This window comes from Lissotriton helveticus, chromosome 6 (assembly GCF_964261635.1).
Source record: "Lissotriton helveticus chromosome 6, aLisHel1.1, whole genome shotgun sequence".
In the NCBI taxonomy this organism is placed as follows: domain Eukaryota; kingdom Metazoa; phylum Chordata; class Amphibia; order Caudata; family Salamandridae; genus Lissotriton; species Lissotriton helveticus.
The window spans coordinates 157,781,658-157,798,219 of record NC_136067.1 but is presented as its reverse complement, the minus strand read 5'-3'; the positions used below and the strand labels follow the sequence as shown (position 1 = coordinate 157,798,219).

The 16,562-nt window shown below is 48.0% G+C and overlaps 1 protein-coding gene across 1 annotated transcript in view; it reads right to left on the bottom strand.

Annotated features, from left to right (window-relative positions):
• Positions 1-1,168: 1,168 nt before the first annotated feature.
• The window catches only part of SRP9 (signal recognition particle 9), an 84,099-nt gene continuing 68,705 nt past the window's right edge, over positions 1,169-16,562 (bottom strand). The window contains exon 3 of the mRNA XM_078647529.1: positions 1,169-1,704. Coding sequence (XP_078503655.1) covers positions 1,585-1,704 — 120 coding nt within the window. The 3' untranslated portion in view covers positions 1,169-1,584. The remainder of the gene's footprint in view (positions 1,705-16,562) is intronic.

The window sequence follows — 16,562 nt, the reverse complement described above, 5'->3', positions numbered from 1 at the left end:
TCTTTTCTGAATTTAAGGTGCCCAAGCAATCGATTGACCTTCTTGTAGATCTAATTTACTTGTTTTGACAGCTTTCCATCCTCCTCTGGTTTGTCCTGTGGAGCATAGATTCCTCACCATGCTTTTATCGGAATATTTGAAACCTTCCACTGCTTACATTTCGAAGAACTGCTTTTTGTTCCTTCATCATACTAGGGAGTTGCATGAGTTTTCTTCCTCTCCCCTCCATGTGCTGCATCCCTCTTACATCGCTTCTTGGTCATCCGCCTCAAATACTCCCATGCTCTTGTTCTTCCTCCTAGCTGAACCAGTGCTACCATACCCGATGGTACTTTTTACAGTTAGTTTTTTCCTTCCTATGTACTCTCCTCGATTCAGCCACCATTTGCCCCCACACACCATTTTAAAAGTTTTTTTGTACTTCAGAGGTTTCAACATCAGCTAGGTGCTGCTGGATTCTTCCTTTCTTCAGAAAGACTTATTGGCTTTGCCAATGCTTCTTTCTTTTGCTTGCATAATGCCTCACTAAGGAATCACAGCTTAAAATGGCGAGCTTACCAACGTTCAGACCAATTTGAACGAAAGTCACTCATCCTTTTGCTGGTCACGGTAATTAAAACATTGAAATGCTCTCATTAGTTTATTTTAAAAAAAATCCTACAATATTAAAGTGTGAGCATAAAAAAGCTTCTTTCAGACAAGGTTTTGGCACCTATTGGTCTGGAGATGAAAACCATGCACAATATTATCCTAACCATTTAAAGAGGGTTGAGTCGCGTATGTGTATGAACGTGCATTCTCCAGTGTTGCATATTTGCTTTAGTGGTCCACCTCTTGGTGCATCTAAACTTCAACTTAATCTACACTTGCAAAATCCTATTATGTGTACAAATTGAAATATATATTTGTTGTGGTTCTGTTTAAGAGCCCTTAAAACCAGAAAATAAATGTTCAAAATGGGCACACCATGCCATAAAAGTCTATTCATAAAAAGTAAAACCTTTGGCGAGACTGCACTGTCGCATCTATTGAATAAACACTTAAACTGGATTAAACGGCTTGCTTATGTATATTTCAATTTTAAAAAACACACTAGTTACCCTCCAGTGCCAGTGCATGACCTGAAACAGTCCTGGCGGTGGACAAGGAATGAGCATAGCAGACTCACTTTAGGAATTTAGGTCATTTAATTGCAACAAAAACACGAAAATGTAACCCTGAAATCCAAGGGAAAATGTTACAAATAATGCAGACTCTTAGCTTCTTACTTCGTAATTACTCCATAAGAAAAATCCATTCAATCAGTTAAAAAAATCTTTACCGTGAAGGAATCCGACATCTTTTCATAGAGGTCTCTTCCCTATTTTTAAATGACATTTCCGAAAATAAATAGAAGCTTTCAAATGAAGCACATACTTTCTTCCTAGCTTTTAGAAGTGGCGTCTGAGGAAACGATTGGTACTCATCAGCTTCCGTAGTCCACTTAGTTATATACACCATCTTCTGTCCCATCACTTTTTTAATTCCAAACGTTATTTTCCTCTGAGGAAACTTCAAACAATTGGCATATTTATTAGTTTTAGATCAGTCTGTTTCCATGGCAACATTGCGGGACTCCTTGGCTACCATAAGCCGCATCAGCTGACTGTGAAACTTCTCAATCTTCTTGACGTCCTGCGCTTGGTCGGTTTTATACTGTAAACACTAGAAAGAATAAACACATTTACAATTGTGAATTAAACCATAATATTAAGATTAATAAAGCATTTGTGGGAAGCTTCGCTCCATATAATCCAAAAACATTGCAAACTTCAATAAAGCAAGTTTCTCTTTACTGCTTGGTGTCAATATTAGCATGTACCAGTGTACATGAAGATCAGTCTTTTGTAATTTATAGAAAATAAATACTAGCAGGCAAAGATCTACACAGCTACGCTTCAGTTTAAGTTCTTCAGAACTGCCTTGTCTGGACCTCGGGAATGTTGGGAAATAGAGAAGACAGGAGTATGTATACTCCAACAACTTAAAGAGAAACATAAAAAGATTTTAAATGAAGCGAGAGCTACGGTGATAATGCCCGGTATATGCTACCTGAGCCCAAGACGTTCGTGAGCCTGACAGACAACGCAAGTGAGATCAAATAATCTTAGTCTAATTTATGAAGCTGGCACTTTTGTGCTACCTCACCTCTTTTTTCCTTCTGCTATTCAATTAATCAACCATTCAACCTGAAAATAAACTGTCTATAATGTACTGTTACCTACTAGTAATCTTTTTTTCTCCATCAAGGAACTATTTGAAATCAAACTACAATATCCCAACCCAAACATTTCACATCATACAATACTGTTATTCTGAATTAAAAAAAGGAAACATTTTAAAAAGTAAATGAATGTTACCGACATATCTCCAGGCTTTATATATGGACACCAAAAAAGTGTTTCTTAATAAAATATATAGTCCGTTCAAACTTAAAACTATTTAAAATTGCTTGAAGGAAATGGAGTGGATGAGCAGCAACTCAGTGAAGCTAAAACTTTAACACCGCCACTTTCAAGGACGCAGCCCCTACTCTGCCCACAGCCTCGGTCAGCTGGTTGCTCTCAGTACCCCCCTCCCCTCGGAGTGTGGATACATGAAACAATTTAATCTGTTAATTGTTTTAAAGCAGCGAAACCCATTTTAAAGACGAATAAAAATGGTTCTGTTTTGCGGACACTGTCCTTTCTAGATAGTGATCTAAACACTCTTCTTACATCTAGCGTTTGAAGTGACCACCTAGTTCAGGGGTATTTTAAACTAAATGAATGACCATCATAGATTACTTGATTAATAAAAAAAATAACGACTGAGTTCTCATAACTACACTCTTTTCGTGTAAAGCAATCATGTTGCTTACAGCCAAGAGGTGACTTCCATTCAACTATCGAGCAGAAATCCCATCTATAAAACAATCAATCCAGAAGTGTAAGGTCCTTGTCTGAAGCATCCGGAAGGTGCCTTGCTGCAGCGCAAGCACACCTCCGACGACCTCCGCATCATCATTACTGCGGACTTATGAAAGGGAGATTTACCCTCTGCTTCTTATTAACGTGAACACACATTCAATTCATTGAAATGGAATAAAGTTACGCATTTGTTAGAAAGGACATTTTGTAAGGTGCCCAGCCGGAACATTTCTCTACTTTTCCAATATCACTCCGATTGTTTTCTATGCTCTGATAGCATCCAATCGATTTACTTATTATTAGTTAAAATGTTCACTTGTTACTAGTAGATTAAATATTCAATATCTTAAGGCGGCGGTTACCAAATTTCGGATGTTTAATTACTTTACAATAAGGAATAATTTAGCAAACATGGCACATAAAATTGCCTTGCTGCAGTACAATCATTCTGCTACCATAACCTGAAAAAACATACAAAATAAAGGAAAAACCAGCCAGATAGGCTGACAGTGGACGCTGCTCATTTAGGTAGTCCGTACCTGCCACTACTATCTTGCCTTCTAGTGGTAGTTACTTTAGAGCACCAGTTCTTATGATGGAATCTTACTGAGGATCCTAGGGAATCAACCGAATTCGTAGGGCTTTCTTTCCGGTAGCTTCAAGGCAGCGAAGAGGAGAGTTCTGAATTCAATGAAGAAAAAATAGAAAATGCTGAGGCGAAGTTAGCTCACGACCAAGATGGCCGCTTGAGCAGAGTGCTCCGATAGTCCGCTGCATTATCCTCCAAATATCCTGCAGCTGACATTATATTCCCCTGATTGAGAACGGGCGCACGTCTGAAGCCCTCCCGCAGCAAGAACGGGCCCCCTACCTGTTCTCGGTGCGGAGATCGACAGCTGGTACGGAGCCGCCTGCACTCCCGATCGAGGCGCGGGGCCTGGCTCTGCCCTCGAGCTCCCTCTCGCCTCCTTCCCGTGGGGCCGGTGTTGATTCGCGGCGGTGACTTTGCCCGGAGGCGGATTTAGCTGCGCTTCCCGGAGCCTAGGCATGGGCGTCCTGGTTGTGGCGTGGCAAGGATTGAGCACCGCCCGCTCCGGAGAGGTGTGAGGCCCGATTGCAGGCACGGGAGCGAAGACCCCTTGAGTCCGGAGCCTGGAGGCGGAGGCCCTGTGTGCTTGCTGACCGGCAGTGGGCCACCGCTGTGCACTTCTGAAAGAATCTGCGCTGCGGGGGGAAGCTGCCACCTCTGGGGAGGACCTGACTGCCAGACGATCCTGTGCCGTGAGGGGAACAGCTGCAAACTCATTTGGCCCAGCAACCCGACCGCCGCGAGGGCAAGGGACTACACCCCCCAGGTGCCCTGGCGGTCGGGTGACGTCAGCGGAGCGCCCGGAGGCGCGGGACAAAGGCGGGAGTGCCGAGCGCTGCTGGTGAGCGCTGCGGGGGGGAAGCTGCCACCTCTGGGGAGGACCTGACTACCAAACGATCCTGTGCCGTGAGGGGAACGGCTGCAAACTCATTTGGCCCAGCAACCCGACCACCGCGAGGGCAAGGGACTACACCCCCCAGGTGCCCCGGCAGTCGGGTGACGTCAGCGGAGCGCCCGGAGGCGCAGGACAAAGGCGGGAGAACCTCTCGCAACGCGAGTCGCGCGCGGGAGCGGCCGGGACAAGGCGGGACCATCTAAGGCCATCATAGGCCGGGACGGGCCACCTCCCCTGGCCGTGTATTCAAAATAGGTAAGACATCTTTCACGTCCCTGCAGGTGCCTGCAGCTATTCACAACATGTCTTGTAAAGGGGCCCCGAAAATTCCTACTGGGTCTAGGGACCTGGCCAAGGGGTCGATGGTTCAATACCTAATCAAGACTACACCGTCTACTGTCCAACAACCCGTAAGAATTGCACGAGACCGGCTGTTCACCGATTGTTCCGATAGTGACATCATTCCCCCTCAGTTTGCCGTCTCATCACCAAACTTATCATTCCTGGAGGAACTTAATAGTCTATGCCAATCCAAATATGCGGCCGTTAAGTCGACATCAGAGCACACTAATGCCTCCTTTTGTCCTACACTCATCACAAGCCCCCCTCCCAGTTCAGTATCCCCACCCTACGGAAACCGCTTGGGTACTTCTCTCTGCTCACCTAAAACAGGTAACACGAACCCTACAATGTTTTTCCAGGACCACTCTGGCGACAGTAAACGATTAGCGGACAAACACAAACACACAGGCACCCATGCTAAGGAGAACAAATTGCTTGAACCCCCAATCATACCAACACTCTTGGCCCAGATACAAACTATGATTAGTGCCGCAATACACCCGCTAATAGAAACAATGAACGACCTTGGCGATAGGATCACGGCAATAGAGGAAAAGATCAGGATAAACTTGCTCCCCCTAAAAAACTTGGCTGACTCCAATCTATTACAGCCTTCACGTGTTACTGTAAAGCCTTCAATAACTCCACAAAGTAGTGTCTTCCAACTCCAACGGGCAACCCCAGCTATGCCAAATCATCCTAGCGAGAAAGTTCCCATCAAAATAAAAACAATACCCAGCTGTTCTGTTAATACGGGGCTGAACAACGTAACAACACCACCCAAAGGACCACTCACCAAGATAAGGAACATGCAAAAGAAAACAAATCACATCCATCTACCACCGGAGGCTGCCCCGTTCGTGGGTGTTCTGTCTGGGGTGCCGGAACTTTCAAAGGGAAAAACTGAAAGTGAACAGGAGCTGAGAAATAAGGCACTATTTTGGCTAACAAAGAATAGACCCCTACCCCCTTACATTGATGGTAGAATACAATGTGTTAGCAGGGTGGGATGGTTAGGGCCGCTTCGAAAAGAGCGACCCGGTGATCTGGTGCTGATAAAGTTCATTAATTGCGATGTTGTCCCTTACCTCCAATCTTGGAAACCACAAATAGGAGATGGACCAATACACACCTGGGGTCTATCTGATTTTTATCCTAGAGAATCACTACACCCCTATTCAAGATCATCGTAGAGACTAGCTTTTGGTTGGGACAATACAGCTCCAGGGCGAGCGGCTTTTAATACACAGTCCGTGATATGATTTGAAATGTAATTGTGTTTATATTTTGCAAGGTGCTTTTATGATTTTATACTTAAATCGAATAAAGCTAAAGTTATTATTATTATTATATTAGAATCTGCGCACTTGTTGCCCCCCCGGGCCTGCGACGACTGCTGCGAGTGCGGGGCGAGACGGCCAGTGCCCTGTGAAGTCCCACTCCCGTGGAGAAGTTGACTCATCGAAGGTGCTGTGCCCCACGCGGCTAGCGAGACGGGGATTACGCCCCGGACTGTAGCGCCACTATTAGAGGATTGCAAGGCCTGTGAGCACTATAGGCCGGGTGCAGCACGTAGCGGTCTGCGGCCTCTGGCCTGATTGAACGGCCTGGAATTTCTGCGGCCTAACCAGGGCCTGGTCGCTGCCGCATCGCCCACGTTGAGTGCATGACCTCGTGAGCCGCCCGCCTTGCTGTTTGGAGGAGCCAGGGCCGCTGTGACTCTTGCGAGATTGCCTGGTGGTACCACAGCAGTATGTAGCCTCAAGTTACCATCCCGGGTGGGGGCATATACTGACATGACGGCGTTCCCCCCCCACCCCCCCCTTCCCTGCCAGAGATACCCAGGGGAGGCCGGCTTGGGAACACTGTCGGGGGGAGCGGATTGCATGCAGACTGTCCTCCCCCTCTTCGGAACTCTAGAGTAGTGTGACGATCCGGGAGGTGTGCCGACGACAAGGTTTGCGGCCATAGTTTGGATCTCGGACGGGCCCTGGGCCTTTAGACTACCTGTGGGTATCGGTGTGGTGAGTCCGCGGGTGGAGAAGTCTCGCTATTACCATACTAGTTGCGGACCCGGCCTGGGGTTCGGAAAAGGCCATAGCCTTGTGGTGCTGCCTTACTGAGATTTCTACTGGACCGCGTGGTCATCCCGTACCCCTGGGAGAATGGGGCGAGTAGACAGGACACAGCCTAAACTTTCGTTCAACCTGAAGTAGTCCAGGACGGGGGGTTCCGCTCCCGAAGACAGCCTGGGTGACAAGGAACAAACCGCGGATGACCCGGGCCAGGATATCCGCGTCCTCTTAGTCAATATGGAAAAGAACCTGCAGGGCAGGATAACCTCCTTAGGCACCAAAATGGACGCTCTTACATATAGGATGGACTGCATGGCAGTGAAATTAGACAAACATGCCAAAAGGCTGGATATGTCAGAGCGACGCTTAACAGAGGCGGAGGAGGCCCAGAACACCCTAGACAGAGCATAAGCAGCTGGGTAAGGTTCTCCAGGTATTACAGGAAAAGACGGAAGACCTGGAGGACCGCTCCAGGCGCTGTAGCCTCCGCATTACAGGCCTGCCCGAGAATACCCCCACTGGAAATATGGAACTCTTTACGGAAAAACTTTTGAAAACTCTTCTGGGCGACACCTCTTTTTCCGAAATGTGTGTGGTGGAAAGAGCTCATCGCTCCCTCGGGCCAAGGCTGAAGCCAGGAGCACGCCCCAGACCAATAATAGCAAAGTTACTCAATTACAGGGACCGGGATTTGGCCCTCCGCTTGGCCCGTGAGAAACAACCTCTGAGATACGAAGGGTGTCGCTTGATGAACAGGACTGAATGCTGCTTCCAGAGGTCGACTGTTAAGTATTCCTGGTTGTTATGGGAGGGCGGGGGCTTCCGTATGGTGAGTCTGGGTGTCGGGGGGGATGTGTTCTTATATCTGTGTCAGGTCTTTTGGGGCCCTCCCCGAGCAACTGGTAGATTGTTCTACCACCGCTACTCGAAGGGTTAGGGGCTTACTTTCATATACAGTTGGGCCCTCCTTTGAACTCCCCATATATGGTCTGCCCGGGGATACCCATTCGTAGCATAAATGGGAGTGGTGGCCGCCTGCTGCGGCATAGTAATATTGAGGTGGCCTGTATTAGTGATAACTTAAAGGTTTAGCCACGATCCAGGACTCTGCTGAGGGGTGCCCAGCCCGACTTAGTCTTGTTCCGCTCTGGTACAGCTGAGCTGAGTGAATCCCTGTTTGGCGGATTGCGGGGTGCGCCCTCCCTTGGTCATTACTACCATTCTACTCTACGAGCTACATCCACCTCGGAGTGAATCACACCTGGGATGTGTTCTAATGCTTGGGGTAGGGTTGGGGGGGTTGTTTTAGTTAGGGGGAGAGGGATGGTTTTGAAGCCATGTTGGGGTTGGGCAGGCGTGGGTGGGTGGGTGGGGAGGGGCTTGTATTGCAGAGTGGTTATTTGTTTCTGGCTCTTGATCTCCTTTGCAGGTTCTCATATTGCAAGGTTTTCACTGGTTTGCTTGACCTATCATGCTTCTATTCCTGCACATATAAGGGGAATTCTTTGGTGGTGGTGGTGGTGGTGGTGGTGGGGGGGGGGGGGGGGGGAGTTCATGATGTGGATTGTTATATGGTTATATGGAGTTACGGTGCACAGCTTTGATTTGGTGCGGTCATACCGCACAGCTCCCGACAGATCCGCTACGACACCTCTTTACAACTACCATGTCTCTGACTGATCCCAACGGCCTCATGGCTCCTTGGTATTGCTCACCTGGAACATACACGTCTCAATGACCACCGTAAGGCCCGCAAAATCCTTAGCTACCTCTACCAAAGTGGAGGACCTCTTAACTACCATCGAGAATACCTCGAAGCTGACATGCTCACTAAACCCAGTCCCCTCTGGCCATTCCCTAGAACTTTCCCTTACGTCCTTCCCTCTGCTCACTCATGAGGCCTTGGGGCCACTCTTCGGATGTGTGAAGTCCGGTTCCCCAGCTGACCCATGCCCACCCAGGATCTACATGATGGCACTCCCCGAAATTGAAAGCGAGACTTACACTCCTGAACACGTCTCTGGAAACAGGAGTGGTCCCGAGCGAATTTAAGGAGGCGCGCGTGATCCCCTTTTGAAAAAACCTGGGGCCGACACTAAAAATTTGAAAAATTTCCGGCCCATATCCCAGCTCCCGTTCCTCGCCAAAGTCCTTGAACAACACGTGCTTGCCTCCCTTGCGCACCATCTAGAGGCCAACGACCTCCTGCAATTCAACCAGGCGGGCTTCCGACCCCATCACAGCACCGAACTAGTGATGTTGGCAGTCCTAGATGACCTGAGACTGAGAGCTGATTCGAAGGACCCCTGCGCCCTGATTTTGTTCGACCTATCCGCGGCCTTTGATACCGTGAATCACGAGTTACTTCTGTCGTGGATGTCTGATTTCGGGGTGCAGGGCATTGCAATGACATGGCTCACATCCTTCCTAAAAGATCGCAGTTGGGGGAGGGGGGGGGGGGGGGGAGAGAAGCAGTAGCCAGGTCAGGTACTCTCCCATGCGGAGTCCCTCAGGGATCCGCACTGTCCCCCCTTTTATTTAATGCTTACCATCAGCCATTGATAGCTGCGCTCAATCAGTTGGAGTGCCAGATACACAACTACGCAGACGACAATCAAATTATCTGGATAGACAACTCCCTACCAGCGCACCAGAAAGTACAGAACATCCTAAAATTCACAATAAACTGGATGTCGGCCAACTATCTGAAGATCAATCCGGTGAACAGAAAATGTTATATCAACGGGGAGGGGAATACGAGCCCACAGTCTATATGCACAATAACATCGGATACGAGCGATAAAATGTGGTTGGATAGGCACTGTTTACAAGGATGAGTATGCTAGCGTTGAGGCGACAGGTTACATAAGAAAATTCGCATAATGATCATGATGTACAAGCATTTAATCATTTAAAATTAGATGATGTGTAAGATTAATTTTGAATTGATGTAAGTGAATACACGATGTTTACCTTTTGTTATTATTGTTGGTTATAGTGTTCCCTGACGAAGGGCAATGATGTGCCCGAAATGCATTGGATTTTTAAATAAATATTGCTTTGGACGAACCACTGCGTTGATCATGTTTGAATAATGAGGTCCGGAGGGCACGGTTCAAGCATTAGAAATCTGGAAAATGGCAGAACATAACCTGAATGTGAAGCGAAACGACAGAGTTACGCAGAAAATGTGGCAAAACGTGGAATAATATGGTTAAAACTATGGAATATTAGCAAATGGAAAAACGTGGATAGAATGTTGCCAAAAGGCGCAATGATGGCAGCTGCGACTGGTTTTGGGGTGACATGTGTTACCCCACCCTTCTTCATTGATTCAAAGGTGTCACCGGGGGAGGCACAAAAACCAGTATTGCACGCCGTAAATGATGAACTTTGGACAAACAGAAGATAAATAAATATTGACTTAAATAAGTAAAAGGTGTGCATCCCACCCTCATTCATATTGGGAATAAAAATTGACAACAAACTATCCCTGGCTCCTCAGGTATCCACCACCGTCGGGGTCTGTTCCAACATAATCAGACAGCTGCGAAAACTGGCCCAGCTACTCACCTTTGAGACCCTCAAACGAGTGGTAGTAGCAATCATCCTATCCCGCCTGGACTACGGCAACTCGCTTTACCTAGGACTCCCAGACTACCAACTGACTAGACTCCAGACTAACATGAACGATGCGGCTCGGCTTGTGTTCAAAGTCCCACGCCGCACTCATGCCTCCCCCCTTCTACGCCAGCTACACTGGCTCCCCATCAGACAGAGGATCAAGTTAAAGGGTTTGTGCATTGCACACAAAGCCACCTATGGCAATGCACCAACTTACATAAAGAATAGCCTTACGAACTACGCCCCAACCAGAGCACTTCGATCATCGGAAGCCAGGATGCTAGTCTGTCCCCGTACCCGCCTGTCCTCCATGGGAGGCAGAGCTTTCTCGTCATTCCACAGATCTGGAATAGACTACCCGACAACCTCCATAAGGAACACTCCCTGTTACCCTTTAGGAAACATCTCAAAACCCTCCTGTTTAAAGAAGCTTGGGGCGCGCAGTAAAGTACCGTTTCCCCACCCTCAACACTAGCAGGCCTCTCTATCAAAGCGTTTAGAGACCGTTGGTGATAACGCGCTATACAAATATAAATTACAAATTACAAATTACCGACATGGGGTTGACATTGCCTTCTTACAGGAAACACACCTGCTCCCGGACAGTCCCATGTTACGCTCCAAGGGCCTGGCGGGCAACATACATTCTGCGGGCTTTACCTCACACGCTAGGGGGGTTATGACTTGGGTTAACCCAAAGTCACTGGTCACCTTGATACCCCTGGAGACGGATCAAGAAGGCAGATATACTCTCTCTAGAGGTCACAGGAAGTGGTTGGAACTAGTTATCCTAAATATTTACGGTCCAAACTATGACCATCCGGAATTTTACAATAACCTGGCGGCGATTGTGCAGCCTTATGCCCGAGAAGATGTGCTGTGGGGCAGGGATTTCAATTTTACCAGACAGTCCACTATCAACAGGTCAGAAGGCCCAGACAGACTACCTTCGGCCTCTGCGAGGGTGGTGGAGACCACACTTTTGAGATATGACATGGAGGACATCTGGCGACACGAGCATCCACGACAGGGTGGCTTCACATACTACTCAGCACAATACAATATCCACACTAGGATAGATTACTGGTTTGCCTCCCGACACTTACTTCGGCATCTCCGTGCTTGCACGATTCTACCACGCACCTACTCTGGCCATTCCCCAGTGCAAATCTCTGGTTCCCCCCCAAAACACGCCTTCCCCCTATCTCATGGCGCTTCCCACCATATTCTCTCCTCTACAGTGTATTTAAAGAGGAATTGGCCCTATCCATTGAATCTTTCGAGACCAACGTGGGATCGGTGGACTCCTTCCAAACTGTCTGGGAGGCCTTTAAGGCATTTATCAAGGGGGTTACTATTTCAAAGCACTCAGGAATACTCCAGTCTATGTGTTAGGCTGGCAGCGCTGGAGTGCAAGCTAAAAGAACTAGAATCCACCCGTGAGGTTGAACAGAATACTGCTTCTGACGACGAGCTAACTCAGACTGCCAGAATGTACGGCAAGGGGGAAAAGACCGGGGAGGGTCCTTGCACAAATTATCAAACAACGCATGGACACAACAGCTATCCCAAATATGTACACGGAGCAAGGGGACTCTCCACTAACGGAGGCTCAGGTGGCGGAGAAGTTCAGGGTATATTATGCAGATCTCTATTTCTCGAGAGGTTCGGCCCCAGAGGAACATATCCTGGATTATTTGTCCCATATAGAGCTGCCATGGCTGGCAAACCTGCATCGCAAGTTCCTAATGCGTCTGATCGAATGGGATGAGATTATTCTGGCTCTCTCAGGGATGAAGGCGGGGAGTGCCCATGGCAGTGATGGCCTTACCGTTGCCTTTTATAAGGCGTTCCAAGACCTTTACTGCCTCACCTCCTCACATTATTTGAAGACATATGTACCTCAGGCACCATGCCGCATACTATGCAGGAGGCGATTCTGGTTGCCATGCTTAAGCCGGGGAAGCCCTCGGATGATTGTGCGTCTTACAGGCCTTTATCCCTCATGAACGTCGATACGAAGATTTTTGCGAAGATACTCGCCAACTGTCTTAGCCCTCTAGTCACCACCCTAGTAGCCCCAGTGCAGGCAGGCTTTGTGCCCACCTGGAACCTGTCCTATAATTTAAGAACGGTATTTGCGGCTAGGCAGCACACACGCCCGGAGGGCCCTGCAATCGCGGCCTTTTTGGACATGGAAAAGGCCTTCGACTCAGTCGAGTGGCCATTCATGAGACATGTCCCGAGTCGCATGGGTGTCGGGTCGGTATTTCTACAACTTCTGGCAACGTCATACCACGAGCCTTCAGCTCGTATCCAGATTGGTTCCCTGGTCACTAATCCCATACGTATACACAGAGGCACAAGACAAGGGTGTCCCCTATCCCCAATCCTCTATGCCCTAACGGCTGAACCTTTGGCTTGCGCCCTGCGGGAAAATCATGGACAGAGGGGCATCAGATTCCCAAATTACAGACTCATTGTGTCTATGTGTGCCGACGACACCCTTCTAGATGTCAGGGATACGGAGACTAATGTCTCGTCTGTGCTGCACGAGGTGGTACTATTTGGTTCGCTTTTGGGCGTCAAAGTTAACTGGGGTTAAGTCCATCATGTTCCCCCTAACACCCACCACGGTTCGCTTTGAGCCAGAATACCCGCTACTAAGGACACTATTTGGGCATCCGGCTGCACACTGATTCAGAAATAGTTCGGAGAGAAATTATGGGGTCGCCATCTCCAAACTCGAGGATGACAGACGGTTGGATTTGCCTTCCACCGTCACTGCCTCGTTTTCTCTTTCTCTTTACAAACATCCCTTTGGTCCTACTCAAAAACTTTTTTCAACGCTTACAGTCGCTGATGGTCCTCTTGGCTTGGGCGGGCAAGCAGCCCAGGGTGGCCTGGAAAATATGGACCCTTCCATATGCGATGGGCGGTCTGAGCGCCCCAGACCTCGAGCTATACTACAGGGTAGCACAGGGCTCCCATGCATACCATTGGATACATGGCCCTATCGACACCCTGCACATACGGATTGAAACCATAGTAGCGGATCCCAAACCGCTTCCATCTCTTCTATTCTCACCCAAAGACAGACGCATGGGTATATTAGATTCTCTGACCTCAGTCACCCATGCATGGCACAGTATACTTAACGCACTCGCTGGTAACCTATTATATTCCCCATTAGCTCGCCTCGACTGGTGCTATTGGATGGCGCCATGCAGGGACAGAGGAGTCATTGCGGCACTCCGGTCGCTAAACGTGCATACCATGGGGGACCTCTTTGAGGACGGTGTCGCCCCTACCGTACAGACAGAACTATCTGATGATAAATGGCGATACTGCTGTCAGAGTACAAAAAGAATATCCCTCAACGGTCACCATTGGTTAGTCCACTTTAAATATATAAATAGGATGTATTACACACCTGAGCGGCTTCATCGTTCTGGTCTTCGCGAGAGTTCACAGTGCGATCGCTGCGGCACGCTGGTGGCCGATTTTTTCCACGTTGTTTGGTCCCGTCCTGGAATCACTCGATTCTGGGAGGAGATTATTCGCGAGTCGCGTGGCAGAGATAGAGTTGACCCCGGATGCGCTATATTGGGCTACTCAAAACCACTTCCTAAATAGCACAGGCATCTGGTTGATATGGCCTTCCTCCTGGCTAAACGATGCATCGATATCTGTTGGATGCGCGGCCCAACTCCCACAATGGTCCAGAGATATGTTGTTCTGTTTTACACAATGACTGGTTAGCTAATTGGTAACAAACTATGCAAGATACAATGCATTGGGAAATTGTCCCCTTTGTGGTTACCACTTCCACCCTTATATGACCATATTTGAAAACTGAAGGGTATTTCTAATGTTCCTAATTTTGACAGGATCAAATACAGTGTGAGGCTGCTGTATTGAAAGTGCTTGAATCTAACTAACCCCACGCACACTGGCAACGGTGACCAAAAAAGCGGTCTTACATGAAAAATGATGGAAGGAAGCTTTATGTACAGATGCAAAAGGGATGTGGCAACACCAATTCTAATAAAAATCACATCACCAAGGAGGTTAGAGTTTCCGAATTGGAGAGAATTATTATAATTTTTTTTAAAAACATTTTTATGAACATTTTCCATTAATTGGTACATATTACTGCATACTGTGGTATAGAAATAATGCATGTGATACCGACTAATCTTATACACATTGACTACATCTACATGTTCTTCAGCACAGTTTCCCCCCCACGTTCATAGTGACACTGCGATGTGAATTGGCGGAGACAGCATAGGCCCCCCCCCCTCACGTGTAGTAGATTCAATGGAGAATTTTAAGTTGCACTAACTTTAATTTAGAGGGGATTGCTACCTCTATCGGGACGAAAGTGCTTCCTGCCAGTCTGTCTCGTCCAGTTCCCCAATGTCTGTGTGCCATCTGTCCCCGAGGGTTTTTGTGTGGTCCGGTTGGTTATTTAAAATTTTGCGGTATGTTTGAGAAAACGCTTTTTTTCCGTCATGTGGTCCGTCAATATCTATCCTCTAGTGGTGAGGCCTCTGGGAACTCAGTTCCCGGCGGGATGAGTTTCGTAAGCGGGTGGCTAATCTGCATGTAACTGAAAGTTTCCGTCGATGCCATCCCATATGTTTCCTGGAGCTGGGTGAATTGAATGAGCTTACTCCTCTTCCACAAATCCCCAACCCGGGAGATACCAATTAGGTCCCATTTTTTAAATCCCTTGGTGTTGCGTGATTTGCCCAAGTGTCGGGTTTCCCACAGCAGTGTAGCTCGTGTCAATACCCCCTTCCCAGCCAAGCGTGCGGAGTGTAGTGCACCATATTCGTATGGTGTGTGCCACTGGCCCTATGAGGTTAGGTCCCAATGTTTATTATAAAGTGCTCCCATGACAGCCCCCCTCACCAAGGACATACCTGTCCATACGGAATGCCGGTTTCTCTTGTGGAGCATGGAGGCATTGGTTTATCACGGTGAGCTGTGATGCCCAATAGTATACTTATGTTTGGAAGGGCGATTGCCCCATCGTACCAGCTCTTTACCAATTTTCATTGCTATACGGGCGAGCTTCCCATCCCAAAGTAGATTGCTAACTTCGGTTTCAATGGCTTTAAAATATTTGGGGTGGAACCGCAAAAGGGGTATTGTGCAGGGCATGTAGGAACCTAGGGAGCGCCTTCATTTTGGGGAGGACCGCTCTTCCCAGCAGTGTCAGTGGCAGGGAGCGCCAGTGCTTCACATCCAGTCAGAACCTACCCAAGGGTTCCAGGAGGTTTTTTTCAGTGAACTGCTCAGGGTGTGAGGTTATATATAACCCTAGATATTTAAACCCACTTTTCGCAATCTGTATCTCAGTTTCAAGGTAGTCGCTGAGGAGGGCCCTTAAGCACACACAGCAGTGATTTCGCCCAGTTAATGGTATATCCTGAAATTGTACCACATGCAGCGCAAAGGTCTAGAAGGCAATTAAGGAAACGCCTCCGCCCACTTGAGCCCTCGAATGACTGGATCCTGCCTTATCCAAGCCGCCAATGGCTCGAGCACTAGCACAAATAAGAGTGGTGACAAGGAGCAGCCTTGTCTAGTCCCCCTGCCCAAGGGGAAGTCCGCCGAGATGTGGCCATTCACCACTACATGTGCCAAGGGTTTTGTGTAGAGTAGTTGGACCCACGCACAAAACTGGGGACCAAAGCCCAGGTGTCGAGGACTGCAAAAAGAAAAGGCCATTCGACTAAATCAAATGCCATACGTGCACCCAGAGAGAGGATGACAGTGTCTTCCACTATGAGTGGTATAAGTGCAGTGTTACGACCTAGTATGAACCCAGATTGATCCGGGTGCACCAATTTTTTGAGATGTTAGTAGTCTGGTGGCAAGCGTCTTAGCCAATATTTTGGCTTCTGCGTTTAGCAATGAAATTGGCCGGTAAGATGTACAGTCCTGCAGTGGTTTCCCAGGTTTATGTATTGCCACTATTCTCGCTAAATGTTGATCCCTGGGAAGTCCCCCCTCCCCCCCGTCCAAACTGTCTGTATACATTTCTAGCAGGTGTGGTACTAGGTGACTCGCAGCTT